The 26857-nt window shown below is 51.1% G+C and overlaps 4 protein-coding genes across 6 annotated transcripts; 2 read left to right on the top strand and 2 right to left on the bottom strand.

The window, feature by feature from the left end:
* The first annotated feature begins 528 nt into the window (after window positions 1–528).
* On the top strand, window positions 529–8480 carry LOC136946321 (V-set and transmembrane domain-containing protein 2-like protein). The gene is made up of 4 exons (XM_067240622.1): window positions 529–646; window positions 6806–6975; window positions 7080–7124; window positions 7936–8480. The coding sequence occupies exons 1-4, from the start codon at window positions 529–531 to the stop codon at window positions 8332–8334; spliced, it is 732 nt and encodes a 243-aa protein (XP_067096723.1). The 3' UTR covers window positions 8335–8480.
* Window positions 8481–9646: 1166 nt separating this feature from the next.
* On the bottom strand, window positions 9647–15397 carry tti1 (TELO2 interacting protein 1). Its single transcript, XM_067239138.1, has 10 exons — window positions 15301–15397; window positions 13794–15058; window positions 12660–13619; window positions 12350–12509; window positions 11903–12085; window positions 11491–11630; window positions 11260–11400; window positions 10925–11129; window positions 10182–10269; window positions 9647–10016 (listed from the first exon to the last, which is right to left on the bottom strand). Exons 2-10 carry the CDS (start codon window positions 15027–15029, stop codon window positions 9815–9817), a joined length of 3315 nt encoding a protein of 1104 aa, XP_067095239.1. The 5' UTR covers window positions 15030–15058; window positions 15301–15397; the 3' UTR covers window positions 9647–9814.
* rprd1b (regulation of nuclear pre-mRNA domain containing 1B) lies at window positions 15094–20981 on the top strand. Of its 2 annotated transcripts, XM_067239142.1 has the most exons (8): window positions 15094–15187; window positions 16002–16182; window positions 16337–16466; window positions 16658–16791; window positions 18178–18296; window positions 18435–18561; window positions 18779–18954; window positions 19449–20981. In XM_067239142.1, the coding sequence occupies exons 2-8, from the start codon at window positions 16032–16034 to the stop codon at window positions 19596–19598; spliced, it is 987 nt and encodes a 328-aa protein (XP_067095243.1). In that variant the 5' UTR covers window positions 15094–15187; window positions 16002–16031; the 3' UTR covers window positions 19599–20981. The 2 variants fall into 2 exon arrangements, with proteins under 2 accessions (XP_067095243.1, XP_067095242.1); XM_067239141.1 differs by lacking the exon at window positions 15094–15187 and having other exon boundaries at window positions 15511–16182.
* Window positions 20980–26727, bottom strand: tgm2a (transglutaminase 2, C polypeptide A). Of its 2 annotated transcripts, none has more exons than XM_067239140.1 (13): window positions 26649–26727; window positions 25878–26039; window positions 24991–25218; window positions 24675–24793; window positions 24057–24185; window positions 23606–23777; window positions 23116–23245; window positions 22850–22953; window positions 22478–22720; window positions 22044–22319; window positions 21778–21938; window positions 21454–21590; window positions 20980–21254 (listed from the first exon to the last, which is right to left on the bottom strand). In XM_067239140.1, exons 1-13 carry the CDS (start codon window positions 26656–26658, stop codon window positions 21107–21109), a joined length of 2019 nt encoding a protein of 672 aa, XP_067095241.1. In that variant the 5' UTR covers window positions 26659–26727; the 3' UTR covers window positions 20980–21106. The 2 variants fall into 2 exon arrangements, with proteins under 2 accessions (XP_067095241.1, XP_067095240.1); XM_067239139.1 differs by having other exon boundaries at window positions 25878–26051; window positions 26649–26719.
* Window positions 26728–26857: the final 130 nt, after the last annotated feature.

Here is a 26857-nt window from a genome sequence, read left to right as displayed (position 1 = left end):
CAGCCACAGAGCTATTACGCTGAACGTTAAATAAGTAAATAAATAATTAATAGTAACTAAACGTTCACCTGTTGATTTGTGATCAACTAATCGTTTGATATTTTGTGGTCACTTGATCTGATCTTATACATAATATCAACTTGTGATCTGACGTGCTATAGCCTAGTGCTGTTACGGGTTTGGAGGGAGACAGTTTTATCAGATAGGTATTTATAGCTTTCAGACGCACTGCCTTGTGAAAGTTTAATGAATAAATCACAAGCTCATATCGTTCCGCCTAATTGATATTCCCCATAGCGAGCCTAGGCACTCCTCTTCTCTGCGCTGGTAGAAAGATCTCCGTCCGCCGCATCCAGAGCTAAATCAGCCCCACCAAGGCGAGGTTCGGAACAGAGCAGCAGCATCAGAGCGACTTTCCACCAGGGTCTTCATTTAGACACCTTACCGTGACTCCATCTGTGTTTACCTACAACACCTAATGTAAGAGAGGGGAGGGGGAAAAAAAGACGGGGACCTCAACCAGAGAAGATGGGAGCGTTTGGGATGATAGTCGGGACTTTACATTATATGGGACTCTATATTCAACTCAGCGCCACGTCCAGACCCAATGGACACACAGAGGTAGAAAACCACCTCACCGGGAACGGTACGTATGCAGCCTTTTCTTTGTTTTTCGCTTCAGCATTAAACATGTCAATATATTGGCAGGCATCATAGATTCTGAAGAGCGCCCCCCCCAAAAGATAGCTTGATCAGGGTGGAGGTGATCTATTGTTGGTTGACTTCGGGTTGTATGATGTGTTGTATTGACATTTTATCACATGATTAAAACACTTGGAGCATGTGTTCTTCGAAGGGAGCAGCAACGTCTTAGTCAACCACTTCATGATAACTTTGTTTCCACGTTCATTTGCGAAAACGATTATTTTGAAAGATGAGCTTGAATGTCAAGTTAAACGATCACAAAAATGAAATGATATGTGATCAGAATTGTTTTATTATTTGTATCACGTATTTTATTAGTATATATATTTTGCATTGTCCCTTTAAGCCACAGCATCTGCCTCTCTGATCGGGTCTGTGATCCACTTTGGCTGTGTTGTGCTGTGACCCCACGCTGAACACTCCTCCACTTTACAGCCAGTTGCATCATGAAGACCCATGTGCAGCCTGCGTCGTGCCTCCCTGCCTGGGGGGGCTTCTGGCCCCTGCTGACCGGCATGCAGAGCGTGGCCTGATGGACAGAGGGGCAGCAGGTGGGGTGCCCCGGGGGCAACCAGCTGCCTGTGAGGCATGAGCGCTCTAGCCCCGGGGGCAGTTCACTGCTAGCTCACCTGACATCAGACCCCCTGCTCCACGGTCAGACCCACGCTCTCCATCACCCACCGAGGATAAAGCCATACATGCATACCAGTCAAAACTGTCTCCCAGTTCATATCTGTAATCTAACCTTCGGGCAAGCATAACACAGCCCTTTCAGAGTACAGGTATTTGCTTGTGTCTGTGCCTCTTCCAGGCAGGCAGCTGAACGGTGGGTTGGGTCAGTTGTCCCCAGTGGCAGGTAGCTGCCAGTCGCACGGGTGAAGCGGACAGGAGATGAGGAGATAATGAAAGGAAAACAGTTTGTTCTCCACGACAGAGTTTCTAAACGCGGCCGTCTGGAGCAGCTGCTCATTAGATGGGTACTCTTCAATTAACATCTCATTTAAGACGGGAGGATTAGCGAGCTAATCAATGGAATTAATGAATCACTTAAGAGCTGAGGAGCCCGTACTCCACGGAGGAACGGAAACAGAGAGCTGTGTTGTTTAAACCCTCTGGACTGAACACACCTTGTTTCTTCCCTCCATAAAATAACTGAACTGAACCTATGTGGGTCACCTTTGTGTCCGTCTGTCCTCCTGACCGTCCGTCCGTCCGTCCACTAGCCTTTCTTCCTGCCCGAGTCTTGTTGTCTCCTTGTCCTTTCCCTACTCCCTGCAGCTCTGTATCCTGTTCCAACCTCAGCAGTTTGTGTTGACTATTCATTAAGCTCAGGCTCACGCTGAGAGGGAGAGAGTGGGAGAGAGTGGGAGAGAGAGGGAGAGAGAGGGAGAGAGTGGGAGAGAGTGGGAGAGAGTGGGAGAGAGAGGGAGAGAGAGGGAGAGAGAGGGAGAGAGTGGGAGAGAGTTGGAGAGAGAGGGAGAGAGAGGGAGAGAGTGGGAGAGAGTGGGAGAGAGAGGGAGCGAGAGGGAGCGAGAGGGACAGAGAGAGAGAAGGGAGGGGGGGTTGGGGTTAGGGAGGGCGCGGTGGGGGGGTAGGGAGAGAGGGAGGGGGGCGGCGAGGGGTTAGGGTTAGGGGGGAGGGACGGAGGGAGGGGGAAGGGGGGTTAGGGGAATGAGAAAGAGGTTGGCAGCTGGGAAGCTTGCTGGAGCTCAGTGTTTGATAAGGACCCTGGAAGGCTTAGCTGTGTGCCTCAGAGGCAGGGAGGCAGGGAGACAGATATCTCTGGTCTGGGGCTTGAACCTGATGCTGCAGGGTACTCTGCACTGTGAGGGCTCTGCTGCACCTGGTCATGATATTGGCTCTTAGACCGGACTAACCAGCTGTGGCATGTACTTCTTGGTAGATTAGCAACATACTGTTATCTTGAAGCAAGCTCTCCTTCACTGCTTCCTCTTCTTCTCTCCTGCCTTTGTCAAGAGTGCTTCCCTCATCTCTCTTTCTCCCTCTTTCTCTCTATTCCTCTGTCTCTCCCTCGCTCTCTCCCTCACTCTCGCGCTCTCGCTCTCTCTTTCTAACAATATCCTAAACACTGACTTCAAAAGCAGGCCATTACCAGCTAAAGGGTCAGCTTGCAGTCAGAGTGGCTGTTTCTCATTTTCTCCCTTTAGCTTCTCGGAGAGCTTTAGTTCACAGGAGCATCTGAGTTACAGAACACATCCAAACCCTGCCTCTCCCTTTCATGTTTCTTCACTTCACGCCAACAAACAGTCCCTCAGCCAGCCAACCAGTCGGTCAGACAGGAAGCAGTTTGGTGGAGCGCCCTGAGAAGTCCCTTTAGACTGGTGATCCATCTGAACAGTTTATATATTTATTTATCTCCTTATATGCATTTATACATGTCATGTGTTCCCTCTGATATCCCTCTAATGGAGAAGCGAGATGGGAGAACGAGTGGGAGTGAGCCAGGGAGAGGAGAGAGAGAAAGAAGATGTGGCACTTATCTTCTGTGAGACGCACTACCGCTCACGTTGCCCTGTTTCCTGTCCTGGGCGACTAGGCAGGACCGGTCTGCTGGCCAACACAGGGTAGAAGAAGCAGAGAGTCTTATCGGTAGCTTCTCCAAATACAGTGTGCGTGCGCGTGTTGATTACGGAGGGCTGGTGTGATATTTCCCCGGGCCTAGGGGAAAGTACGAGTACAGTTTGGGTAGTGGTGCCCCTGGGTAGTGCTGAGGGATGCTACGTGACATTCACTGTGGCGTCACATGGGCTGAGGGAACACACCGCCTCCCGCCCAGCAGAGGAGCCGTCACCTCTCTTCATTAGCGCTGCAGTCTTTCTCTCTCTCACCGGCTCCCTGGCTGAACTCTGACGGGGTGACACATGCTGGCTGTCCTTCCAGAGGAGCGGCACTGTCCGTTTGTCCTGTCAGGGGGTGTCGGAGGGAAAGTTCATGGTTGTACCTGTCACATGGGTCCTGCTATCGACATTACGGAGCCTTGTATGGTTGTGGAAAAGAGGGCGGGCTTATGTGTGGCGTCACATTCCGTCTGCCACCCTATTGGCTGGCCAAGCCTGTCAAGGCACAGGGCGAGGTGAACAAGACAACTCTGAGTGTGTCAAAACTGTCTTCACAAACCTGGAGCTGCAATTGTTGTTATGAAGTACGTCATATTGAGACTGGTACTTCTGATTCGCAGTCTGAAACTGAGAAAAAGGGATGAGAGAAGTGAGAAAGAGAGGGAGAGAGAAAGAGACAACACAGTCTGTTTCGGACTTGTTGAACTTGTTGAATCTCCATATCTGTGATGGCGGACAATTATGAAATCCGACTCTTTCACGGCTGTTTTTCTAGTTAACACGGTGTGTCAGAGTTTGTGTCACTCTGTCGAGCTTCCTTTCCTTCTCATGGATTCTAATGTCTCGTTTTTTTCCAATCAGTCGCCCCTTCTCTGTCTCTTCATTCTCGTCTCTCATCACTCTTGTCTCTTTCTGTCTGTTCCTCTCTCTCTCTCTCTTATTCTCATTCTCTGTGCATCTCTGTGTTCCTCTCTCCCTCTCTTATTCCTTCTCTGTCTTCCTCTCTCTCTCTCTCTCTTTCCCTCTTTCGGTCTCTCTGTCTCTCTCCATTATCGGCCGGCTCTCCTGTCTGCTTACCTTCATGGCTGATGAGGTGCACCATTTATCACCGTCACGATGGACGGAGGGAGAGAAAGAGAAGAAGAGGGCTATCTTGTTAAACCCGCTTGACTTCATGTTCTCTACAGAGGCCTAGTTTATTCCTTATTGTCCGTGTCAGGAGGCCCCAGGAGACCAGGTTCGGGAACGCTGGAGGAAAGAAGGAGCAGAGGAGGCATAATTCAGGTGGAAGTGTGCTTCAGTGCTGTCAGTGAGCCGATGTCTCGGCCGGGCCAAAGCTGAAAAAAAGCTTTTACGGTTTGGAACGAGGGTTGGGGTTGGGTTAGGACTGTGTTGTTGGCGTGGGGCTGGCTCAGGCTGGAGAGAGGGAGTTGGCATCCAGAAGGCTCTATGCAATGAACAAGAATTTTAAATGAATGCTGTCCCACTGGTGCAGGACAAAGAAAGTGTGTGTGCTTCGGTGTGGCTCTCTGGGTGTAGATGTGTGTGTGTGTGTGTGTGTGTGTGTGTGTGTGTGTGTGTGTGTGTGTGTGTGTGTGTGTGTGTGTGTGTGTGTGTGTGTGTGTGTGTGTGTGTGGTTCCAAAAAGATGACTGCAGAGTGGAGGCAAGAGAAAGAGAAGCTCTATTTCACATTTTTCTTTTTCTCAGTCACTCTCTCTGAAACTCTCTCCATGTGGATCTTACAGGAGGATAATATTATCTCCTCAGTCACCTTACAATGTCAGAGAAAGGTTACAATGATATATTTGCACTGCGCTGCGTAGGAAATGCAGTCCCCAAAGAGCATGGAGAAGAAGAGGGAAGCTGGGAGGCTTAAGGGAAGCTCCCATGTTATAAATAAATGAAAGCCACGTTTTTTCTGTATCTCCTATCCTGCTGACCACCTCCTAACCTTCCTCCAACACCATCTCTCTTTCTTTCTTTCCTCCAGTTCCTCTCCACCTCCCTATCTCTTGTGTCATATATCTTATCTTAACTTATATCTGATATAAGTTATCTTACCCAAAATATCTTTTCCTTCTCTCTCTCCTTACCTCCTTCCTCCAGTGTATGTGTGTGTGTGTGTGTGCGCGTGCCTCTGATCCGTGTTTGAGTGTGTGGGTGTGTCATGTCCAACTTCAAAACAGCCCCTTTATGTGCTCCCGACAGGGCACAATACCAGTCCACAAATACACAGATAAGAAAGAAGAGATGGTTGTTGTCACAGTTACACTGGCCAGAGAGCTAGGTCTCTGATGGTCCTTTTATGGATTTGTTACAGTGCATTCAAATGCTGTGTCTATCTGGCTAGAAACACTTCTAGTACCAAAATCACAAACTTGCCTCTCATCGTCATGGTATTCGACCGCATTCTCATTTACTTGCAGGGGCCGTTGTATTATTGAGTTTCCATACAATAAGATGGCCTGTCCTTGACCATCTCCCTGCCTTGTTTACTGGCAGAGCAAACCATGTTTGACCTTTGGTTTAAAGACAAGGACTTAGCCAGAGTAGCAGGACAGCAGGGGCTGAGGTCTGCTGGAGTGTCTGCGAGTGGCAGCCCTGCTGAGGGGATCCGCTGGACGGAGATGGGACAGTCGCAGAACAAGTTTGGCATGGGGACTCCCCTCTGGTTTGAACCTGTGGGACTCCTTTGATTGTTTCTCCTTTGTTCCTGGAGTGATTGGGAGAGCTGCTCCTCCCTTTGCCTCTGTCGTTCCGTCCCTCTCTCTCTTCCTCTCTCTCTCTCTCTCTCTCTCTCTCTCTCTCTCTCTCTCTCTCTCTCTCTCTCTCTCTCTCTCTCTCTCTCTCTCTCTCTCTCTCTTCCTCTCTGTCTCTCTTCCTCTCTCTCTCTCTCTCTCTCTCTCTTTTATCTTGATATACACAGAGACAAATAGCGTTTACTGTATAGAGACCTCCATCTGGCCATAGACCATTGTGATCTACCACGGCTTCATCTCTAGCCCTCAGCCAACTCAGACAGGACAGGCATTGGTATTCAAGAGTGTCTGTCTGTGGCTGCAAGAAGATGATTAGAAAGGAGAGGAGAGGAAGGGGAGGGTGGAGAAGGGATATTCTGATATTGTGGATGTGCATGCATAGAGATCATCTGTCTCTACCCTCCCCTCTGAGAGATCCAGGACCAAACCGACACAACATGGCTGACATGCTGATATACGTAACTATAGGAAGCCTGCTGTTCTCTTCCTGGGTAGTGGAGGTGTTTAGGAGTGGTGTTAATCAGAATCAGAACCGGGGTCCCCTTTATCTGCTTGTAAGTACAAGGTCACAAGTAATGTGTGACATAATGTCACAAGTACAAGGAGTTTTGCTTTGGTAAGTTGGTGCATAACCATAAACATAGTAAGTAAAAATATGAAGAGAGATAAAACAAGTCTTGTAAGATAACTTTAAATAAAGTACTGTAAATACGAGGCCTAATATAAAAATGTACATGTTGCTTCTCCCCTGTCCCCTCCAGCGATGTTCACAGAGGTGCCCCAGGACCTGAGTGTCCAGCGGGGGCAGGATGTGGAGATGGCCTGCTCCTTCCGGGGGGCGGGGACACCTTCCTATTCGCTGGAGATTCAGTGGTGGTACATCAGGAACCAGAAGGATTGGTCAGACAAGCAGCCTTGGGAAACCAATCAGGTGGGAAGATTCAAATTACCTTTGAGAAAACTGTAGATAATGTGAACTAATGGAGAAAAGGCTTTTTGTTTTATTACAGCATTGTTTATCTCAATCTTTTACAGGTTGTGCCCCAGGATTACAAGCCTAAAGATGCCACTAAAATCAGTGTGAGTGTCTTGCATTGTCTTTCTATGCTGTTTATCTTTGTTATTGTCCTTATTGTTTATTTCTCACCTCTGAAGAGCAGTAAATTGGAATTAAATAGAAGTAGAAGACTATACATTTATCAAGTTTAAATATGTCTATTGTATTGGATATGTCTATTGTATTGGATATGTCTAAACTATTATCACCTAGTGATAACAGTTTATCATGATCCCAGCCCTGCCTACTGGCTGCTGTGTCTGAATCTACAGAGGCCATGAGCCTGTATGAGCCTGTGATCTTTAGTGTCTGTATAACTCTGGTTTGTTCAGACTGTGTGGGATTGCAGCTGGTGTGTTTTCTGAGTGTGATGCTGTGCTCCTGCCTGATTAGCCTCAGGAGACACCCAGACACAGGCAGGCCTGCTACCTGGGAGCGGAGAGATGAGGAGGTGTTATATTTATCACCAGCTGCTGCGTCCGTGCAAATAACATCCCAGAAGAGAGGGGGGGGGGGGTCTCATAGGGCCAGGTTACTGTTCCTTTGTGTGTGTGTGTGTGTATGTGTGTGTATGTTGCCTCCCTGTTCCTGTATGTGTGTGTGTGTGTGTGTGAGTGTGTGTTGCCTATCTGTGTGTGTGTGTGAGAGTGTTTGTGTGTGAGTGTTGCCTATCTCTTTATGTGTTGCCTCCCTGTTTCTGTGTGGGTGTGTGTTTGTCCCTGATACAGTGCCAGACAAATATTCTAAGAGATATTTGATCTGTTTTCTGGAAATCAGCCCTTTATCACAGACCTCTTTGATCACGACCAGTAAACTGTTGCCCCTCTGTTGCAGGTGGTCAAAGTGGCTGGCAGCAACATCTCCCACAAGCTCCGCCTCTCCAGTGTGAAGCCGTCAGATGAGGGCACGTACGAGTGTCGTGTCATCGATCTCAGCGACACCACAGCCCGCCACCACCGTGCCCGGGCCTACCTACAGGTCCTCCCAGAGAGACACCAGGACCAGGAGGTGGGCTACCATGGTGCCAGCCTCAACCCTCAGCGGGATAGCACCAAGTCAGCCATCAGCTCTGGTGGTCACCACCCCCACCACCACACCCACCTCCAGGAGCAGGGGCTTCCAGCAGCAGCAGCAGCAGCCCAGCACAGCTCCATCCAGGCAGGCAAGGAGGCGAGGAAGAGGTCTGGGGAGAGCCACAGCCCAAGTGACTGCATAGACAGCTGTGTGCCATAGAGGCCTCTCTTCGGCCTAGTCTAGCCTCTGTCTGGCTCATGCCCAGCCCTGTGTCTCTAAGCTGTAGCCAACACAACAAAACAACAAACCCCTCCACTTCTGAACATCTGTTCCCCCCCCTGGCTTGTCACCAGCCTTGTGCTCCCATTCTCAGAGTAACCCCCTTCCTCTCTCTCTCTCTTCTAGGTTATCCACACTGTATATATTATTGTATACAAATGTAACAAGTGCATGTTAAGTATGTTGATCCATTTAGGGTTGGTAGGAGAACCCTTCTTTGAACTCGTAGTTCCGACTTCTGAATTTGACCGCTTTGGTCTGTCTGCTGCTTGGCTGTTCACAACCCTCACGCAGCATCTCTGTCCATCTGTGTTCCCTGGTCGCGCCGCGTGGTCAGTGCTCTGAGAAGCGTTGGTGCCATAAAGCTGGTAATCCCCTCTTCCCAGCCCCTGGAGGGAGAGGGTCCTTTAGGCAGTCCTCCTTGTGAGATGAGAATGCTAGGGAACGATGATACACTCATTTTGTGTTGTCCTAACTGCTTTCCGCTGGACTCGCCCATGTTGCTAAATACAGACGTACTGCATCCCCCAGACTGTCAAAGCAGCCGCTCGGAGTAATGTGGGTGTTTCTCATGAGTTTCCATTCTAGTTTCATTGGTCCAATAGCTTCTAAGTCGCCCTGCCCATTCAGGATGAGAGACGGGACTATATCTCTTCTAAAATTTGCTTTGATGTTTTGTATCATTGTCATAATGTCGGGACATTTCTTCTACAGTGTTTGACCCCATGTGTACGCCTTTATCAAATCTAATAAATTGTATAATGAAAGACTGTGCCATTTGTAGGAGACAGGGCCATGGTTCTTGATGGTGTTACAGGCCTGTGCTGGGTGAATGGAGCTGTCTGTGAGTGCATGGCTCTGTATGCTGTGAATGGGACTTGCATATGGGCTTAAATCAACTTGTATCTTCTATCGTCAGTATGAGCCTGTGTGTCTGTGTGTGAGTGTGTGTATAAAGGCTGCCACAGCCCACCCTGCCAGTGAGTAATGATGCTATGGGGAGGAGCTGGCAGCAGGATAAATGGCTGAGTATGTCAGAGATTAAATGCTAGCTGGCTAAACACAGAACACACCTGGCAGCCAGGCTTCCTGCCTCCCAAGAGCCAGCATCCGTTATGATGTCACAACATGGGGCGGGGGGGGGCAGCATCCATTGTGATGCCACAACATGAGGGGGGGGTGGGGGGGGGGGGGTGCGGAGTACTTTATGTGTGTTACAGTTACTTTGGCATTAACACGGTCAAGAAAATGATTGTATTATTTCAGAGTAATATTCATTTGCATTACATCATATTTTACATTCAGAAAGGAAAGTGGAGATACTGTACACTTTGTGTTATTTGTTAGAATCGACCAGCTCCACAAAACAAAGCTACCAGCCAATCATAATCAGAGTTCCTCATAACTGCTCCTGGCTGGTTCACAGGTGTTTCTGAGGTAAGTCAAATTCTTCCAATAGTCTGAGGACGTTGTCGGTGAACTCGTTCCTCGCACTGCCCTGCCCGCTCAGTACGACAGGCTCGAGGTCAGGGTGGGGTGCGGTGTAGGAGTGTGGGCAGTGGAGCTCATTCAGGGTCAACCACAGAGCGTCCGGGTCGACTTGGGTCAGCTGACGGAACACACTGCGCAGGAGGAGAGGAGAGAGGGATGAAGGACAGACGAAGGGAGATGAACGAGGGATGGGAGGAAAGGAGGGGAGAGTTAATTCCACTGGTGAGTATGACTAAGGGTATCATGAGGTCGGTCTGTTCATCTGATCACTTTGATGCAGCCACCTCCAGGTTTACCTGAGACAGGCGTCCTGTAGTTTAGCTGGCTGTCTGCAGCTCAGGTATGGAAGACAGGCTTCACACACTGAGTTCAGGTCGGATTCACCTGTGCATGAAAACACACACACGCGCACACACACACACACGCACACACATATACAGTATGTGGTAACAGTAAGTACCAACAAACAGGGACATACATACATACATACATATCCTGAATATCACATTTATTGCTTTATCACATTTATTGAGTGTATAACAGTCATGTCTGTCTCTAAGCTCCGATGAAAAGAGAGAGCGATAAGAGAGGAGAAAAGAGAAAGGAGAGAGGAACTGGCTGAACGGAGCTGTAGTGGAGCAGGGTAATAGCAGTCAGGGGAACAGCCTGCTTCCCTCCCTCCCTCAATCTCTCCACCTCTTCCTCTCTTTCTCCCTGGGTACGTTTCATAACCATGGCAACTCCAACACAGTGTAATGCCCCCAAACCATAATATATAATCTAGCACCCCCCCTCCCCCTTCTCTTTCTTTCTCTTCCTCCCTCCAACTCCCTATATCGGCATATTTCCAGCTCCAGTCCCTGTCCCCTGGGAGCTGGTTGGCTTGTGGGGGACATTGCTACACACCCTCCCATACATTCTGGGGGACAGAACAAGCTCTGTTGAACCAGTTGGAGCCTGACACCTAGTGGTGCAGAGGGGGCATATCGCTTTTCCAGCTCGAATGTGAGAAGAGTGTGTTTGTGTGTGTGTGACCTACCCAGGTCTAGTCTAAGGCAGAGGGACCCCAGCCCCTGCAGCACAGCCAGCTGCAGCTTGTAGGCAAGGGTATGGCTGTAGATTGGCCCCGCCCTGGCACTGACTGGAGCCTGATTGGTCAGCGAGCTTGTCAGTTTGGGAAGCACCTCCTTCGACACCCGCTTCCTCAGGAAATCCCCGCAAGTCTCCCCCAGCGTACACAGCACCTGGAGGACACACGCAAATGCACATGAGTGGCTGAATTGACACCCCATTCAATGCATACGCCCATACAAGAATCCCACTGCATTACGGTGGGATTAGGGGTTTAGACGAGGGTTAGGGCCAGGTAGCTACCCTGAAGGCTCTGAGGACAGCCAGGGGATCATCTGTAGTGAGTCTCAACAGGAGGGGGTGCCAGCAGCGGTGGGCCATGGGCAGCAACTCATCCTCCCTCTCACTCAGCACACACACACACAGCTCCAAGATGTCCAGCACCTGCAACACACACACACAGACACACACTGTTAGATGCAAACCTGCTGAACACCTCCACAACCCTCCATCCACCTCCAGGAGCACACACACCTTGAGCCTGAGCCTGAGGCTGGGATGGGAGAGCAGGTGGGTGCAGCGCTCCATGACATCTTTAGCGATGGCCAGGTGGGCCGGCAGCTCTGCCTTCACGTCAGGACCCTCTGTCTCTGTCTCCGTAGCAACTGAAGGGTCTAGAAGACAACACCAAATCACACGGCAACCAAGGATCCCGTTGATAAATATACACGTCGTGCGCAGCCTCTTCTACCTCAGTGCAACTTCACGATCTTATTTCAATACTGTGTCGGTGACACCGCATAGATATATGGGACTGCACACGGGGTCGTTGACATGGTTCCATCCAAAACACCGTAATAAATATATGTGGCCCATGAAGGAATCAAGCCCACAACCCTGATGGTGTACTGTACGTCTCCCCCTCCAGACTACAGTTCCCTGCTACCTGGCAGCTCTGTTTCCCCAGCCTCCTCCTCCTCCTCCTCCCCCCAGGTTCCCTCTGCCAGCTGCTTCTGTCTTTGGTAGTCCTGCAGGAAGTGACGCACGTCCAGAACTTCCTGGTCCTCAGACGCCATCTTGGTTCTGTTTGGTTCGGCGGTCCCTCCTCTGGCTGAGGGGAACCATCGGGCTGGGGGCAGACAGCAGGGTTAGGGACTAGGACTGGGATTGTAATCTGCTGGTGTTATAAGATATGTTAGTCTCTAACCCAACTTTAATCTCTACTGATATGAGGTTTCATGCTGACTCTCATCATCATGTATTCACTATCCTGGCTCTACTTTGAATCAGCAAAAACATGATTGGCGCCAAACAGGGTATAAGAGGCAGACGTGGCTCGGCTAAGAGGGTACAGCAGTAACATTGTCCAGGGCTCCGGTCCGTGTGTCCTCACCCAGGGCCTTGAGGAGGCTGTGCAGCACGCAGCAGAACAGGGGGGCTCTGTGGTCGTAGCTGAGGTCCAGGGCCAGCAGCAGGTCCTGCACCAGGTCCCCCAGCAGGGGCAGCAGGCTGGGGTCAGAGTGGAGGAACATGACGGACAGCACCCGGGGGGCCTGGGGACCGTTCAGGCATGTTCACGTTGACAGTCATGCACGACAAAGTATCAGATACGTTCTATGTGCAGAGATATTCTAACGAACAGATAGAACTGTCAAGTTCCTGTTTTGCTGTAAGCACTGTTCTGACGTGTCCATGGGCCCTACCTGCGGGTGCAGAGCCAGCCTCTGCAGGTTGAGCGACACGTCGTTCACCAGGTAGTCAGCGTTGGCGTTGATCAGCTCCGTCAAGGAGCCGTAGCCGCAGGCCTCAGACGCCGCCCACATGGCGCCCAGCGCCGCCTGGCTCACCAGCACGGACTCCTCCCCTGCCTTCTCCAGCACCGAGTACAGCGATGTCATCAGCAGTGGACGGAAGGCGGGGCCCAGGGCCTGGGCGAAGCAGCCGATCCCCTCCAGCTGCAGGCAGAGCTGCCAGATGTTGCTGTTCAGCTGGTGGACTGTGGGGGCCCGGGGCTCCAGCTGGATGGGACCCCCTCCAGAGCCATTTAGGAGCTGGAGCTGGAGGGGGCGTCTGTCAGCATGGCTGGATATGGAGAGGAGTCTGGGGCTTCCATGCTGGTCCTGCTTGTCTGGATCTGAGTCTGTTTCCTGGCTGGTGGCCAGGTGCCAGTTGGCCAGGCTGGTGTACTCCTCTATGATGGTCCCCACCACCGCCCTCAGTTCCTCTAGATTAGGGGCGTAGCCCTGCCCCTCCGCCTCCTCCCCCTGACCCCCCCAGCTCCTCCCCACCCCCATCCCGGCAGCCCCGGCCACCAGCTCCTTCAGGACCAGCGCCGCCTGCTTCCTGTACGCCTGCGACTCCCGGTACCAATCCAGGAAGTGGTCCGTCAGCAGGTAGACATCGCCATGGTAACCCAGCATCCGGCATATCTCGACCAGTATGGCAAAGATCCGCTCGTCCGTGAAGTACAGGAAGTGTTTGCTCTGAGAGGGCGCGACGACGCTCGTCCCCGCGGCGTCTGTCTCCATGGCAACGCGCTGGCTCCGCTCCTCTACGATGCGGACGTCGGTGACGTCCAGCTCCAGAACCTGCAGGAGCGCCTGGGAGACGCGCTGGAGGTGAGTGGCAGAGGCCAGCACCACACACACAGCCGGACCCAGCACCTGTACACAGGAGAAGGGAGAGGAGAGGTTAAGATTAGACAGGGGAAGAAATGTGCTTTGTGCCTTTAAGGACTGTAATTCCATAACAATATGTCATGTAGAAACAGACAAGAGGTATGTAGTGAAGATGTGTAAAGTGTGTGTGTGTGTGTGTGTGTGTGCACGTTCGTGTACCTTCAGGTAGCCCAGGAACACATTGAGGATGAACAGCTTGCGCTGGTCATCCGACGTCCTCATGAGCCGAGGCAGCGAGGTGGCCAGGCTGTGGAGGCTCTCTGATAGGACGTCACTGAAGGTCTGACCCCGCCCACAGCCCTGGCTCCTCCCCGCCACTCCCCGGAGCGCGGCCTCACATCTCTCCCTCACCCTGGCCTCCTCGTCATTCACCCCCCCGACCAGGGTCTCCAGCAGCGAGCCCACACACTCTCCCAGGGAAACACTACAGTTGGCCAACAGGTGGTTGGCCATGTCCACCAGCTCCAGCCTCACCCTCCAGTGCTGGTGGGCCGAGCAGCAGGAGATGATCTTCCTCAGCAGCAGAGCCAGTCTCCCTGACGTTCCTCTCACCCAGTCTTCCGTCCTCTGGACCATCAGCTCCCCCACCCGGCCCAACTCCAGCCCTGGCCTGGCATCCACCCCAGCCCCCTGCAGCTGGCTGTCAGCCAGCACCAGCCCCACCATCCTGGACCACAGCCTGAGGGCCCTGGCTGTGACTGCGTGGCCCTGCCTCATGTCTCCAGAGACGATCCGGGTTAGAGCCATGGTGATGCCTGGCAGGAAAGAGGCCAGGGTGCTGCCCAGGACGCGGGCCTCCTCCCCTGACACTTCCACATGGTCCTGGGGACAGTCGCACCGCAGGGTCAGCGCCTGCAGGCACCTGAGGGCAGCAGCCTGCACCCCTCTGGACTTGTCCTGCTCCCCCAGGGCCAGCAGCAGGGAGATGGCTGCCCCCAGGCCAGGCAGCATGCTGGGCTCAAACAGCCTGAACACAATGTCTCCGTAGGCAGCGTGTAGCAGAGCGTCCAGACACCGTAGCACCGCGACCCTCACCTCTTCTGAAGTGGCCGGCGCAGGCTTGCCGGGGTCAGTTGGGGAGCAGAGGCAGAGGCAGAGCTCAGACAGCAGGTCCCGCAAAGTGTCCCAGCTCTGGACACAGGTGGTTTCCAGGAGGTATGCCATAGCCTCAGCCACGGCCTCCACCAGCCCATCTTTACGCGGGGCCGGCTGCTTTAGGACAAACCGAAGCGGGAAGAGAACATAGTCCTGCAGCTGCTGCAGCGTGGCGTCATCGACGTCTCTCAGCTGGCCGCCCAGTGTCTCCACATTGGCGACACTGGGCTGACGGGTCAAAAGCACGCAGGCGGGACGAAGGTACGCAAAGGCTATCTTGGGGTCGTTGATCTGGGCCATGCTGCGCCAGATCTACTGACGTCGTTCCCCTGAAACCAAAAGAGAACGGGAGACGTCTATAATGCAAGGCTGTTGAGAGGGGTGTGATAGCTAAATTCATCCGTTTGAACCAGCATAGCTTGCTGAATTTTGAGGACAAAATTTGATTTCTGACTAAGGTATGTTTGCTAAATTGTCGTGTTTATGATGATGATATTTATTGTTGTTTTTCCACGTGCCTGGACATGCAATAAAGCTAACATGAAGAGCGATATAATGAAAATAAACATACCGTTATTTATTGATCGATAGTGGCGATATCTACTTCATGGGGAATACATTTCACTAACTTGAGCAGAATAACGCTGCACATGTACCCTGCTGTGAACTGTCAACAGTCGCTTGTTTATGTCGTCATGAATCCGCGACGTACCTGCTTCAGTTGAAAGGTCAATCAGCCATCTTTGAAGGAGTTTCTGGTGGGTTAGCGTTTGCTTTATCTAGCTACTAGCTAGTTTGCGAATAAGCGTGGTTTTAGTTTGGTTGCAGCATTCACATGTGTTGTCAAAGGGAATCGGTTGATAAACATCTGATTTTGCATGATACACAAACAACTACTTTCGAGTTCCACTCGGGTTACAGACTTCAGTGAGTAGGTTAGCGAACAGGCTAGCTAAAAATATAGGCTACCTAGCTTGCCTTGGTAGGGTACTTGTGGCTTGCAAGCTTTCTAGCAAATTCTGTGTAAACAAACGCTACGTGCGTGGAGGTTTTCGAACTATCAGTTAGAGGCTGCACATTTCATTAATAGCTATAACCTTCAACTTAGGTTAGATAGTTATTGCACCAAGGTAAAGTTGGAATAAACAAGACAAAAAAGGTTGGTCCATGCAGCATGGCAAATCAGTCAGCTAGCTAACTAAGAGAGACAGAAAGTCTTGTTTTTGATGACATTACTTATTTCGTGGCTGTGTTGTCACGGTATCTTGGTAGTGGCTGTAGGGTGACGAGGTCAGGAACACCATGTCGTCTTTCTCTGAGTCTGCTCTGGAGAAGAAGCTGTCTGAGCTCAGCAACTCCCAGCAGAGCGTCCAGACGCTGTCGCTGTGGATTATCCATCATCGCAAACACTCGTCCCTCATCGTGCGAGTATGGCACAGAGAACTAAAGAAAGGTGAGATCCGCAACATTGAATCCACCAAGCGTCTTTAGAAGTAGTAAGGGCTACTGTTTATGATCAAAATCGACACATGGGATTAGTCAATTAGAAATAGACCAGACAGATAACCCGTTACTGTTTACTGATTGTGTGTTGTTCTGTTTTACAGCTAAAAGCAGCAGAAAGCTGACCTTTCTGTACCTGGCTAATGATGTGATTCAGAACAGCAAGAAGAAAGGTCCAGAGTTCACCAAAGACTTTGAAACAGTTCTGGTGGACGCCTGCTCTCATGTCGCCAGGTATGATTATGGTCTGGATCAGGAGTTAGACATGATGTACTTGCTGCAGTGCAGTTTCTTGTCTTCAACCTCCCATGTCCAGATTAGACCATTGTTTCGTTGTGCCTCAACAGCCAACACACTCGTAGCGGTTACCGTATAGGGATGGTTCTAGAGGCTCATCTTGAACATGTCTGTGTTCCTCCCCGCAGAGAAGCAGATGATGGCTGTAAGAGGCCTATGGAGCGCCTCCTCAACATCTGGCAGGAGAGGGCCCTCTACAGGGCCGACTTCATCCAGCAGTTGAAGCTGGCCATCGAGGACTCCAACAGCCCCAAACCTGCAGGTGGGAGACAGAAACGTACCTGGATGACAGGAGTTTTAGCTGTTGTGCTGCTTTGCTGCTCTGTGTTGTGAAAGCTGCGGCTGCTCCAGCGACAATGTGTCGCCTGGAGAGCAGGTGTGACCGGAGCACCTGCAGTTTTGAACTGGAACTCTTGTCACCATGTTCCCACTTCCTCCCTTGTTCTAGTATGACCAGAAAACCTTTTTATCTTCTTTCTATACTTTTTGATCACTTTCGATGATTTTTTGGATCAGTTTCAGTTTAGTTTGACTTTTGTGCCCCTCGCGTTTGGCTCGCGTGCAACACATAAACCAGAGTGACGATGCTCGCCTGTACGAGGGAGGTGCTCTTTCCTATCTGTGTACAGAACCCCCCAGCAGGACTGTGAAGGTGTGGTCTGTCTCCAGAGCCCAGACTGGGACCTGTTGAGGATGTCTCTCAGTGCAGCCTTGTGCAGGCCAAGACTGTCTGCTGCTTTCTGAAGAATGAGCCATGTATCAACAAGGACATAAAAAGCCCTCCTCAACAGGAAGAAGAGGGAAGACAGAGAGGAGGTTATGTCAGTCCAAAAGAGGAGCGAGTTGAGGGAGGCCAAGAACAGCTAGAGGCACGCTAGAAATGAACGGCTCCAAGATGTGGTGGGATGAAGAGGATGACTGGACATAAACAATCAGATCAGCCATGGAGGCGAGCCAGGAACGAGTAGAGGAGCTAAAGCTGTGGAAAAACCGGTTTGACTGAACCTCCACCCCCGCAAGCACAGCAGGACAGGCCCCCCCTTGCTGCTGAAGACAATACAGTAGGAACCAAGCTCTCCTCCCCCACTGCCCCTGAGAGCAACCCAGCCAGGACAGGGGTGAGCACTGGGACTTGCTCCCAGGTCACCGTTGATGTGGAGGAGCACGGCTCCTGGCTGCCATTGGAGGAAGGACAGCTGGATGGGATACATGTAGAGCAAGAGTTTTTTCAACTGACCCCTCCTGTGTCGCCACTCCCTGCATGCGTGTACCTCACGCAAGAAGCCTTTCTTCTCTTCAACCTTTCTTGTGCTTTGGAGTTATTTATAGATTATTATTTTTTTAGATATACCCTTGGACTACACACTTTATAGTTGACTATTACACTTCACCCTGACACTTTTTAACTTCATAAGTTAAACTACTTTGGACACTTTAAATTCCCTTAACCAAAGCGTGAAATATTGTGAATTTTGTACATTGTTTTGTTTATTTTTATGACTATATTACATTTCTATTTATCCATCGTATTAATGATTATTTATTTCATAATGTATTCATGTCTCCATTTCCTCCTGTCTCCCGGCCTTTGTAACACCCTCATTTCCCAGCCTGGGGATTCACAAAGTCTTCTTTGATCTTCTCTTAGAGGAGAAGAAGCCTGTGAAACGGACCTACCAGAAGGTTCAGGAGGAGGAGGAGGAAGAGGACGATGACTACAGATGCCACGGCTCTCCTCACGTGATCGACGCCTCGGGGCCTCAGCTGGTAGGAGACGACACCAGCAACCTACATATGACGGGACGGTCTTCTTCGTGCTTTGGCACTTGGTCTCACTCATCTTGTCCTCTCTCTCCCTCCCCTCATCCTTCCTACCTGTCCCCCGCCCCCGTCCCCCTCCCCCAGACGGAGGAGCTGGTCAAGGCCCTGCAGGACCTGGAGAACGCAGCTTCGGGGGACGCTGCTGTGCGTCAGAAAATCGCCTCGCTTCCCCAGGAGGTCCAGGACGTGTCTCTGCTGGAGAAGATCACTGGTAAGACCTGAGCAGAACACACCTCCTTTAACACCTCCAAATACTGCCAGTAGAATTTGAATGAGTTCAGAGCTGCACCTGACACTACGGCATGTAAATCAAGCACAGTCTTTTACAATGCTACAATACATGTAGAATCTAGAACTTGGTAGAGCCAAGTCTGAATTCACGTCACGAAGAGGGAATACTCAATGTCTCCGTTTTTGCGTGTGTTTAGACAAGGAGGCGGCAGACAAGCTGTCCAAGATCGTGGACGAGGCGTGCCTGCTGCTGGCCGAGTACAACGGGCGCCTGGCGGCCGAGCTGGAGGACCGCAGGCAGCTGGCGCGCATGCTCACAGACTACATCAGCTGTCAGAAGGAGGCCCTGACCGAGAGGGAAAAGAAGCTGGAGGTGAGCTGCCCACCAGCCTCCACCCTGGAGCCGGTCTGAGCGACGCTCCACTGCAAACCGCCACTGGGTTTCCCCACAGTGATTTCGTTCCAAGTGATTTTGTTGGAAGATGTTCAAGCCCCATCCTCTGTCCGGGGAAGTGTTGAGTTGTCAAGAGTTTTTCTTTGACTGTTTGTGAGCCGAGTACGTGATGCTGTAGTCAGCTGGCAGGCTCATTAGTCCTGGTTAGTGATGGGTACTGTAGTGTAAAGGGAAAGAAGGAAAATGCAAACACAAATGTGGTCTGCTTCGTGTACTGTGTAAAATGTAAACGTGACGAAGTTGTGTTGCGTGAAACAAGAAGCAGAAGCGTATCGAACGTGACATGAAAAGCTGTTCAGAACCGTTCAGAAAGCCAGCTTTTTCGGAGGGTTTCTTAGTCGTCCTCAGTTCCCCTTTCTCTTCAACTTTCGAAGCTGAGAGTGTACTAAAGAGTTGTGTCCCGTCTCCTGCAGGAGTACAAACAGAAGCTGGCGCGGGTGACGCAGGTGAGGAAGGAGCTCAAGTCCCACATCCAGAGTTTGCCGGACCTGTCCCTCCTCCCCAACGTGACGGGAGGCCTGGCCCCCCTGCCCTCCGCCGGGGACCTCTTCTCCACCGACTGAGCCCAGAGGCTCCTCCTCTCTCACTCCGCCCTGCCCTCCAGCCCTGCCCAGCTTGACCCTGCTCCAACCCCCCCCTTACCCCTCTACCAGGAGACTGGTGCGTCCTACCAGTCTCCATCTCCCCTTCCCTCCAGACCCCCCCCCATCACAGCCAGGCCCACTCATGGCTGCCAACTCTCAACCCCAGCCACTTTAGACCCCTAGGGACAGAAATGAAATCCCCCCCCCTTCTCCCTCCCTCCTAACCCCCTACCTTCCAGACTATGTGGGAGAGGAGTTCTATCTCCCAAAAGGTCCATGGTCGTAGAAGATTCCGCGCCACCAGCTAAGACACAAAGCCCTGTTTTAGTTTTTACTCTGCAGCAACGCCAGCAAACTCGACACTCTGTTGGGAGAAGTACCCAAGCTAAGCTAAAGAGCATAGTACAGTATAGTTCATGTTTGTACTCATGAAGATGTAGGAGGAGGGGAAGGGTTTCCTCCTGCCTGGTAATCCGCTCTGACTCCTCCCCCAAACGGAAGCATCCTCTTTCTGTTAACAGTTTTATGTAAGCAGCTTTGTATTGTTGATGGAAAGTGTTTTTTTTTTGGAGAGGCGGGGGTGTTTTGATCGTGTGACTGCTGTGAGTTCATAGGGGGAAGGGGATTCAATTGTTAAGTTTCAGCCATATTATTACCAACCGTCTGCCATAATCCCAGCTCATCACATTGGACCATATCTCCACCCTCCAGCCTGTCAGCTGACTTTTTCTGGATTGTTCTCCAGATGTTACAGCAGATGGTCAGTCCTGGATCCTTCTCGTTAGCCAATCACGTCTCACCACCGTGTTTAGAACTCGACAGTGGGAGGGCTCCGAGGCCTGTTGTTGACTTGGCTGTACCACAGCATCGCTTCCAAGATCCACGTTCACCCACAGAGTGTTGGGGGTTGACGAACTGAACTGAACTGGTACGAGGGTCGGGCCAGACTGCATACCTGCATCATGTTCCAAAATTGTCAAACTAGCAAAGCACTGTCAGGCCCAGATCTGGGGGAGGGACACACTTACTCCACCTCATGTATTCTCACTGCAGTCAGTCTGTCTCATCCTCAGGTGCCCATAGACAACTCCTGTCATGGTTTTTATAATGGAAGACAATCTGAGAGAGCCAGTTCCTCAGTGTGGACCACTGCCCAGTTGATCTGTCAGATCAGAGCTGGCCAATGGTGTGGAGAAGCGGCAGCAACAGGTCATCTTATTGGCTAGACCGACAGTAGGCTTTAGATCTTTCTTACCCGGTTACTGTTTCTCTCTGCACATACAGACTACTGCTGCAGTAGGTTTTTTCAGTAATAAAAGTGATTCAGTGGCAACAAATAAAATGGAACCATTGGAACAAACAGTGTGTGGGCTGACTTTTATTATTTATTACATCTAGTAATGTGACAGCTCAGCCGAATAAAATAAAAATGGTTATGAGGGACGTCAGACTGGTAAGTATGGTTTGTTCAATCTGTCATTTTAATATCACTCCTTGACATCAATGTTCAGGAACCCTTTGACGTTGCTCAGTTTGTCACTGTCAAAGTCCACCAGGAGCTTGTGGAGCCCAACGTTGGTGGGAATGAAGTCAACTTTGACCTTGGCTTCTTGTTGAGGACCCACAGTTCCAACCCTGCAGGAGAGAGCAGAATTAGTTCACACGCAGGACCTTGTAGCTTTAAATATACTTTGAATCCTCTCAAGAATCTGTGTGCCAAACTAGCTGTGACATAACGTGTGTCTGCACATGTACTACATGTGTGTGGTGCGTCCTTGTGAGTGTCATGCATGTTCTATGCCCTTGCGTGTGTGTTTGTGTGCTTATGTCGTACATGTGTGTGATGGTGTGTGCTCCGGTGAGACCTGCTCCCTCCAGGGAGAAGCAGCAGTTCTGCAGGGCTTCTGGGAGAGGGTTCTGGAGAGACACTTCAGCACTCAGAAGTTGACCCACTCTGGGTTCTCCCAGGATCTATGGAAGAACAACCAAACAGCTGTCAGCACATATGGAACTCAGGCCACAATATTCAATGTTCTAATTAGCATGTCCCATTTTCTCTGCTGAAATCCTCTTCTAGGATTTCTGGTTTCTGCTAGAGTCTAGGTCGTCTTCATCTCTCACAAAGCTTTGGTTGCCTCTACTCCAGGCCTGTCCTTACACGTATGTTTATGTCTGGGTTATCCAGGACAACAGTCTTCTGGGTCTTGTGGAAGTCCATGCCGGCCTGATCGATGACGATGGCTTTCAGCAGGATCTGTTTGTCCGAGGTCAAGTTCTCACCGTACACTGAGTACTCCAGCCGCAGCACAACACTCTTCTCTGCAGGGAAAAGGGTTAAAGGTCAGAGGTCAGGACACTCCTTTTTGACCCCCACCCTCTCCACTAATACTACACTCACCCCAATGAGCCCACACCCATACACACCCTCTCCACTCAGGACCTTCAGGTTAGACTCGTAGGCGTGACCGCAGATGGCGCCCAGCTTGCCGTCGTACGACACGGTGCGCGCCGTGAACAGGAAGCGGCACGTCTTGTCCTCCATTTGGTTGTTGACGACGCGCGCCGATACGTCATAATCCCCGCCCACGAGCATGTTTGGGGGGAGCTTGATCTTGACGTGCAGGCCAGGCTCCTCCCCCTTCTGCAGAAGCTTGTTGTGGTGCTTGGCCTTCTGGAAGACCCGCCTCTCCTCCTCCGAGCCTGGCCAACAGCACAAACACAGAGCAGCACGGACACTGGGAATCTCAGGGCTGGTGTATGATGTCATCAGGCTGAGGTGTGTGTGTCCTACCTACCTTTGAGGTACTTGTGCTGGTGTGTGATGTCATCGTGTAGGGGTGTGTGTGCGTCCTAACTACCTTCGGAGTACTTGTACTGGTGTGTGATGTCGTGCCTCTCGTCGCTGCCCACAGCCTTGGTGCTGATGTGGTGCCCCACGTTGGCGGTGGAGCCGCCCATCCTGGCCATGCGCCCGTCTGTCAGGCGGACGTACTCCACCACATCGGCGTTCACCTCCGCGAACACGAACGGAGCGTCGTACTTCACGGTCAGATCCCCCTCTCTCAACCCCTTCAGGGGGACGGGACCACAGCAGTACACGTCTGACAAACACACACACACAGTGTCATTAGAGGGGGATGTTATTTTGAGGGGCTGGCAGGGAAGCTTTTGGAGGGTCAGTCCAGGAGGCAGAAGAGCTGGCTGTCAGGGGCCCAGGATCCCCGACTCACCCTCACTCTTCTCTTGGGGTGTGGGGTCGCTGGCCTGCCAGCCACTGTACTCTGGGCTCAGGTCAGCACGGACCATCCAGTTGTCCACCCACACATGGAAGTTCCTGACCAACGGAGATGCAAGGGCACAATGTTTTGGAACGTTCATTTACACTAGATGGTTTGTTTTTCTTGCGAGTCAGCCAGTCTCGTGCCGTGCACACTGTGTTCGCAGAGGAAGAAGTCGGCACGTCTCCCTCCCACCCAGAGATGTTCACCTTCCTCACCAGACAGACTCAGCTGAGATGTCCTCTCCGTCCTCGTCATACAGGAACTCAATCAGCAGGTTGGCGTTCTTGTCGTGAGCTGATCCAAAGTTAGTGACTACGCGGCAGGGGATTCCCAGAGCCCGGGAGACTGCACACACCCACACACACACACACCCACACACATACACACAAGTCACACTTCAACACGTGAGATACAGAGCCTGACTCTCACCGTAATGAGATAAACCAATAAAGACATCTAGTGGGTGACAGACAGGCCCAGAGGCAGACATGAAGGAGAAACTCATCTATAAATAACACATACTACAGCCCTTGGCTGGCATTACCTTAAGACCAGAATTATTTTTCAATATCATACAGTATGGAATTAAAAACACATCTTAAAGTGTTTACAAAGGTGAAATGGTGAACGACAAGAACCATATTTAACTTCTGAAACCTATATAGTATACCATGTGCCCCATGGAAGGTGAGACTGTTATAATACCTGTGCAGGCAACCGATGCAAACACCCAACACTGTCCATAGCGGACACTCCCTCTCTCAGCCCATTGTCTCAGAATGGCACCACTTCCTGTCCAGCGAGTTGGACGCACCCCATCAGAGTAGTCTCCGCCCCACTGGCCCACCAGCACCCCACGGTCATCCTGACTGTTGACCTGGGAGCAAGAGAGGGAACAGGAAGGGAAGATATGAGGGAGAGTGGAGGGGGGCTGGCAGCATCCATGCTGTACCCAGATGGAGAGATAGTACATACATTCTCATGAATTATCACGTCATGCTTACATAAATAAGACCAAAGTTATCTGAACGTTTTGGAGCTAAAGTGGTGGCATCTTTGAATACCAATAAAAGTATGAATGGGTGGCGAATGAGTGGTAGTCACCATGATGTTAGTGGGTGGTCCCTACAGTACAGGGCTGGAGGGTAGCACCTACCATGGCACTGATCACCCTGGTCACATAGACAGGGTTCCTCCTGGCAGAACAGTCCTTGTCTGCATCCGACACAAACTTGGGATTCTCATCCAGGATCCTCAGACAAATGTCCAGGATGCCCGTCTCAAACTATGGATGGTGAGAGAAGAGAGAGACAGACAGGTCAGAGAGAGAGAGAGAGACAGACAGGTCAGAGAGAGAGACAGACAGACAGGTCAGAGAGAGAAAGAGACAGACAGGTCAGAGAGAGAAAGCGAGAGAGAGAGAGACAGACAGGTCAGAGAGAGAGACAGACAGTTCAGAGAGAGAGAGACAGACAGGTCAGAGAGAGAAAGAGAGAGAGAAACAGACAGGTCAGAGAGAGAGAGAGACAGACAGGTCAGAGAGAGAGAGAGAGAGACAGACAGGAAAGGGAGAGAGAGACAGGTCAGAGAGAGAGACAGACAGGAAAAACAGACAGACAGACAGACAGACAGACAGAAGTTGTATTGTTTGTGACCTCTTGCTTAAGGACTGTATTTGAGATTCAGGGCTGTATCAGTGTGAGGTTCTGTTCCCCCAAGATCGTCTGGATGACATCCAGAGAACACCAATGTTGATTCAGTGGCTGTGACATACCTGTCCAAACAACCAGGGATAGGCTTTGATCCTGGTGGAAGAGCCCTTGTAGACCAGTCCATCCTGGGCCAACACATACTCCTGCCTCTTCTCCTCACTGCTCATGTACACAGCATCTCCTGCAGCCAAGACACACACATGCTCCAGCGTCAGATATCTACATACAATCTAAAATAAACCCAGGAAGACTGTACATGAGGCAGCTGTCTATGTACTGCAAGACTAGAGATGAGGTACTGGAGGTTTGATACATCATTAGATATTTGGGATATTGTTTTTATATCATCTGAACATGGGCCACTTCGCCGGAACTCACGGGCACACCAGGGGTTGAAGAGCAGGATGAACTGGCCCAGGGGAACACTGTGACCCAGGTCCAGGCTGAGGGAGTAGAGACCGATGGGGGCATCAGGGGAGGAACAGATGGACAGAGAGACAGGGTCCCCAGGGGGGCTGGTGATGGAGGCACTCCAGGCTGTGTTGACGGTGAAGTCCGACAGGCCAAAGGAGACCTTGGTGCCTGATTCTTCTCTGGGCAGAGGTCCTGGAGAGAAAGAGAGACGTCTGTCTGAATGTATAGAACACCAGGCTCCCCTATGTTGTCACGTCGTAGGGCCAGTTGGCCTTGAGTGTCCAGCAGCCTACCAGTGTGAGCTGTGAGTGTGCAGCAGCCTACCAGTGTGAGCCGTGAGTGTGCAGCAGCCTACCAGTGTGAGCCGTGAGTGTGTAGCAGCCTACCAGTGTGAGCCGTGAGTGTCCAGCAGCCTACCAGTGTGAGCCATGAGTGTCCAGCAGCCTACCAGTGTGAGCCGTGAGTGTGCAGCAGCCTACCAGTGTGAGCCGTGAGTGTCCAGCAGCCTACCAGTGTGAGCCGTGAGTGTGCAGCAGCCTACCAGTGTGAGCTGTGAGTGTCCAGCAGCCTACCAGTGTGAGCCGTGAGTGTGCAGCAGCCTACCAGTGTGAGCCGTGAGTGTCCAGCAGCCTACCAGTGTGAGCCGTGAGTGTCCAGCAGCCTACCAGTGTGAGCCATGAGTGTCCAGCAGCCTACCGGTGTGAGCCGTGAGTGTGCAGCAGCCTACCAGTGTGAGCCGTGAGTGTCCAGCAGCCTACCAGTGTGAGCCGTGAGTGTCCAGCAGCCTACCAGTGTGAGCCGTGAGTGTCCAGCAGCCTACCAGTGTGAGCCGTGAGTGTCCAGCAGCCTACCAGTGTGAGCCGTGAGTGTGCAGCTGCTGGGGAGCTGGCTGCCTGGCCTCAGCTGCAGGGTGAGGGAGAACGGCTGGCCCCTCCTCACCAGCAGACGGTCGACACCGTTCAGCTCTGTGTGGTGGTCAGTGTTGTTGGTGTGACACTGCAGGTCACAGTGCTCTATCTCCCCAGCTAGGGAGGAGAAAACAGCAGTTTACTGGAGCATGTGGAGCCAGGTAGGAGAAAACAGCAGTTTACTGGAGCACGTGGAGCAGGGTCCCCTGGCCGTGTACAGTTACTGTGACAGTACATGCAGACAGTCATGGTGGAAAATGTTGCGATTTAGCCTTGACCATTTTTTTGATAACACAACTTGTCTAATTGTATTCATGAATAAAACAGTAAACCTGGAAAAATGGGCTAAATGTTGGATCATTGCGCTAAATGTTGGATCATTGTGATAAATGTTGGATCATTCCACCCCAAAAAGCCTCCAAAAACCCAAACTTGATCAGCATATTGTTCTGTAAGTACATACAACTACATCAAATAGCAGACACATTAAATGATATATTTTGTCTTTTGTGTACTGTTTGATGTCTGCTATTTTTCACTAGAATTTACTGTATCATTATTCTTTTCATGAATAATGCAACGCAGTTAATGTCTTTCACGGTAATAGAGTTCACAGATTTACATGCATTTTAGGTATACAGCACACTGAAATCTGAACACTTACAGACCATAGCTTTCCACTCTCCAAGGCACCATGGGTGTAAAGTATCTTACCTTGATTCATGGCTTCACAGGCGTCTATTCCCTAGGGGAGAGTAGCGTAGTGTGTCGCAGGCTGTCTTACTTCCAGTAATGCCACTCTGGGGTATTTGTAGCATGTGTAATGTGACTACAGTAGCACGGCATGGCCTTCCATGAGCTGTTTTTAGTCATGACAGACCCTTCCTCAGTATCACTCATTATCAAGTAACCTAGGTATTATG

This window comes from Osmerus mordax, chromosome 7 (assembly GCF_038355195.1).
Source record: "Osmerus mordax isolate fOsmMor3 chromosome 7, fOsmMor3.pri, whole genome shotgun sequence".
NCBI classification, from domain to species: Eukaryota; Metazoa; Chordata; class Actinopteri; order Osmeriformes; family Osmeridae; genus Osmerus; species Osmerus mordax.
This window is presented reverse-complemented; position numbering and strand designations above follow the sequence as displayed.

Coding starts and splice junctions, on each gene's coding strand:
- LOC136946321 (XM_067240622.1), top strand. CDS start 529: ATGGGAGCGTTTGGGATGATAGTCGGGACTTTACATTATATGGGACTC. Junction 647..6,805: donor AAACCACCTCACCGGGAACG/GTACGTATGCAG, acceptor TGTCCCCTCCAG/CGATGTTCACAGAGGTGCCC. Junction 7,125..7,935: donor AAGATGCCACTAAAATCAGT/GTGAGTGTCTTG, acceptor CCTCTGTTGCAG/GTGGTCAAAGTGGCTGGCAG.
- tti1 (XM_067239138.1), bottom strand. CDS start 15,029: ATGGCCCAGATCAACGACCCCAAGATAGCCTTTGCGTACCTTCGTCCC. Junction 13,620..13,793: donor TGTTCCTGGGCTACCTGAAG/GTACACGAACGT, acceptor TCCTGTGTACAG/GTGCTGGGTCCGGCTGTGTG. Junction 11,631..11,902: donor TGGGGAAACAGAGCTGCCAG/GTAGCAGGGAAC, acceptor GTTGTCTTCTAG/ACCCTTCAGTTGCTACGGAG.
- rprd1b (XM_067239142.1), top strand. CDS start 16,032: ATGTCGTCTTTCTCTGAGTCTGCTCTGGAGAAGAAGCTGTCTGAGCTC. Junction 18,562..18,778: donor TCTGCTGGAGAAGATCACTG/GTAAGACCTGAG, acceptor GCGTGTGTTTAG/ACAAGGAGGCGGCAGACAAG. Junction 18,955..19,448: donor AGAGGGAAAAGAAGCTGGAG/GTGAGCTGCCCA, acceptor CGTCTCCTGCAG/GAGTACAAACAGAAGCTGGC.
- tgm2a (XM_067239139.1), bottom strand. Junction 22,954..23,115: donor ATCTCAGCTGAGTCTGTCTG/GTGAGGAAGGTG, acceptor TCCGTTGGTCAG/GAACTTCCATGTGTGGGTGG. Junction 22,320..22,477: donor CCAGTACAAGTACTCCGAAG/GTAGTTAGGACG, acceptor GCTGTTGGCCAG/GCTCGGAGGAGGAGAGGCGG.